The sequence below is a fragment of the Penaeus chinensis genome, chromosome 19 (assembly GCF_019202785.1).
Source record: "Penaeus chinensis breed Huanghai No. 1 chromosome 19, ASM1920278v2, whole genome shotgun sequence".
Taxonomy (NCBI): Eukaryota; Metazoa; Arthropoda; class Malacostraca; order Decapoda; family Penaeidae; genus Penaeus; species Penaeus chinensis.
This window is the reverse complement of record NC_061837.1, coordinates 1,321,198-1,323,697: the sequence shown is the minus strand read 5'-3', so window position 1 is coordinate 1,323,697 and position 2,500 is coordinate 1,321,198. Positions and strand designations below refer to the sequence as shown.

Genomic DNA, 2,500 nt, shown 5'->3' with positions numbered 1-2,500 from the left:
TTTCATTTCGTTTCTGGCACATCACTGGACCTATTTTGAATTTTTTTAAGATACAAATACAGCTCGCAGCCAAGCCCTAGGGAGGGACTCACCGGTCTGCCGGCGGAGCAGGAGGCGCACGGGCGCGTCGGCGGCGGGGTTGTTGCGCAAGCGCCGCAGGACGGACGCGACCATCTCGCGCGGGTTGGACGCCAGCACCCCGATGTGGTCCCCGGAGTCGTACTGCGCGTGCCCCTGTGGCGGTTTCAGGACCATGTGCCCTACCCACCTGGGGCCGGGGAGGGGCGATAAGCATTCGTTTTTTATATGGTTAATGATGGGTTTTTCTTTCTCTCTCTCTCTCTCTCTCTCTCTCTCTCTCTCTCTCTCTCTCTCTCTCTCTCTCTCTCTCTCTCTCTCCCTCCCTCTCTCTCTCTCTCTCACTCTCTCTCTCTCTTCCTCTCTATCTATGTGTATGTGAATATGGATGTATAAGCAGAGGTTGACGTGGGTATGGGTGCACCTTTGAGCGGGTGCATTCGATTTGATTAAGGTCTATTCCGTACTTTATTCGCAGACACGTCCACCAGAAAGCCCCAAGTCCCAAACGGCGTCTCACCTCAGTGGCCTTTGGTAAAGCGTCTTCATCTCCACCACAACACACTGATACACTTCTCTCTTGTGAGCTCGTATTAATCCTGAAAAAAATGAATTGGTTTAGGTGTGCTTACTTGTTCTGTACCTGTATGAGAGGCTGCGTTTAGACACATTTTATATATGTATGTTTGAATGGCGTCTAGATAAAGAAGTATATAATATTTACAAAATATATTAATAAAAACACAGGTGCTGGTATAAATAATGCATGTAATTTCTTTTACACAGCTATCTTTGCACACACATCTGCATGCATTATAGATAACTTGTGTGGTACAAGTGTAACGAAGAGTAAGGATAAGTATTACTTAGGTTTAGAAATGTGTCTAACCTTCTACAAGGAAGTCAGCTTGCACTACCGGAGAAAACTTGACCTGGTCTGGCCTGGTGACCTCTTCCTCCACCTGCACCAGGTCACCGTCCATATGGAACACCTCACTCGCTGCCTGTCATTAGCAGAAATATAATGTGGTTAGTTGTTTACTGTCGTCTGTCACTTTATCCACTTTGGTCAAGATCAGGATAAATACGTTTAAGGCTTTTAATAGATGCCATACTCTATTTCATTAGCATGAAGTCCGTTACTCGTGAAGTCAAGAGCGAAGGAACGCAAGGCACAAATAAACAAATGAGGTCACACGTCTATACAAGTGTATATTCATATATACAAACATACACATACATATACACATGCATATATGTGTGTGTGTGTGTGTGTGTGTGTGTGTGTGTGTGTGTGTGTGTGTGTGTGTGTGCAGGTAAACAGAGAAATGGAAAATAGAAAGCAGTTCGGCGAAGGACGAAATGAACCGGAGAGCAACAGCCTCAGACTGTAGGCGCCGACCTTGAGCACGCCGGATGACCACCTGTTGAAGGCCTTCCTCTGGTCGTCGAGGTCGTCGCCACACGACACCTTCAGAATCCGTATCCCGCCCACCAACCCCAGCAGGTGGTCCATGTACCTCCCGAATGCGCAGAAGTACTTGTAGTTGCTAGAGCCCAGGGCGAACACGGCGAAGCTGGGGGGAGAGCGAGGGAGTGAGAAGGAGATGAAGAACCTGAGAGAGGGAGGGAGGGAGAGATAGAAATGGATAGATAGATAGAGAGAAGGGAGGGGGGAGAGAAAAAGTGAGATTGGGGAGGGGAGAGAGAAAGAGTGAAACTAGAAGACAGTGTAAGGAAGTCATAAAGAATTCGAATAAATAGACAAATAGAAACATATATAAATTGAAAAGAAAACTAAATTTCACTTTCTATTAAGGATTGTGCATGAAAGACCAACGCTCGTAGAAAGTGTTGGTAAATATATGATCATCACTAATATACTACTAATAATAACGATATTGATGATAAGGATGATGATAACAATAATAATATAGTTATTACTGATATTATCATTAGTATAGTTATCATTAATGTGATGATAGTAATAACAGCAACATAAATGACAAGAAAAATCTCCACATATACTCATTAGATGGCTCTGTCTCTCGCCTCCACTTCTAAACACGGTCACCAAACATACTATATCTCTCCCTTCCACTTCCAAATACACTCAGTAGATGCTCTCTTTATCCCTTCTATTTCCAGACACATTCACCAGATGGCTCTGTTTCTCCCTTCTACCCCCAAACATACTCACTTGATGGCTCTGTCTCTCCAAATATAGTCATTAGATGGCTTTGTGTCTCCTCTCCACTTCCAATCACACTTACTAGATGGCTCTGTATCTCCCCTCTAATTCCAAAACTACTCACTAGATGACTCTGCCTCCCCTATACTACTAAATACACTCACTAGATGGCTCTGTCTCTCTCCTCTCTCTCTCTCTTCTCTCTCTATCATTCTATCTATCTATCTTTCA

The 2,500-nt window shown here is 44.4% G+C and overlaps 1 protein-coding gene across 1 annotated transcript in view; it reads right to left on the bottom strand.

The window, feature by feature from the left end:
- Positions 1 to 2,500, bottom strand: part of LOC125035227 (nitric oxide synthase, salivary gland-like) — a 24,341-nt gene that overhangs the window by 7,026 nt on the left and 14,815 nt on the right. Inside the window, exons 15-19 of the mRNA XM_047627485.1 lie at positions 2,279 to 2,373; positions 1,481 to 1,655; positions 968 to 1,082; positions 599 to 677; positions 93 to 268 (exon numbers count right to left, since the gene is read on the bottom strand). Of these exons, the coding sequence (XP_047483441.1) occupies positions 93 to 268; positions 599 to 677; positions 968 to 1,082; positions 1,481 to 1,655; positions 2,279 to 2,373 (640 nt within the window). The remainder of the gene's footprint in view (positions 1 to 92; positions 269 to 598; positions 678 to 967; positions 1,083 to 1,480; positions 1,656 to 2,278; positions 2,374 to 2,500) is intronic.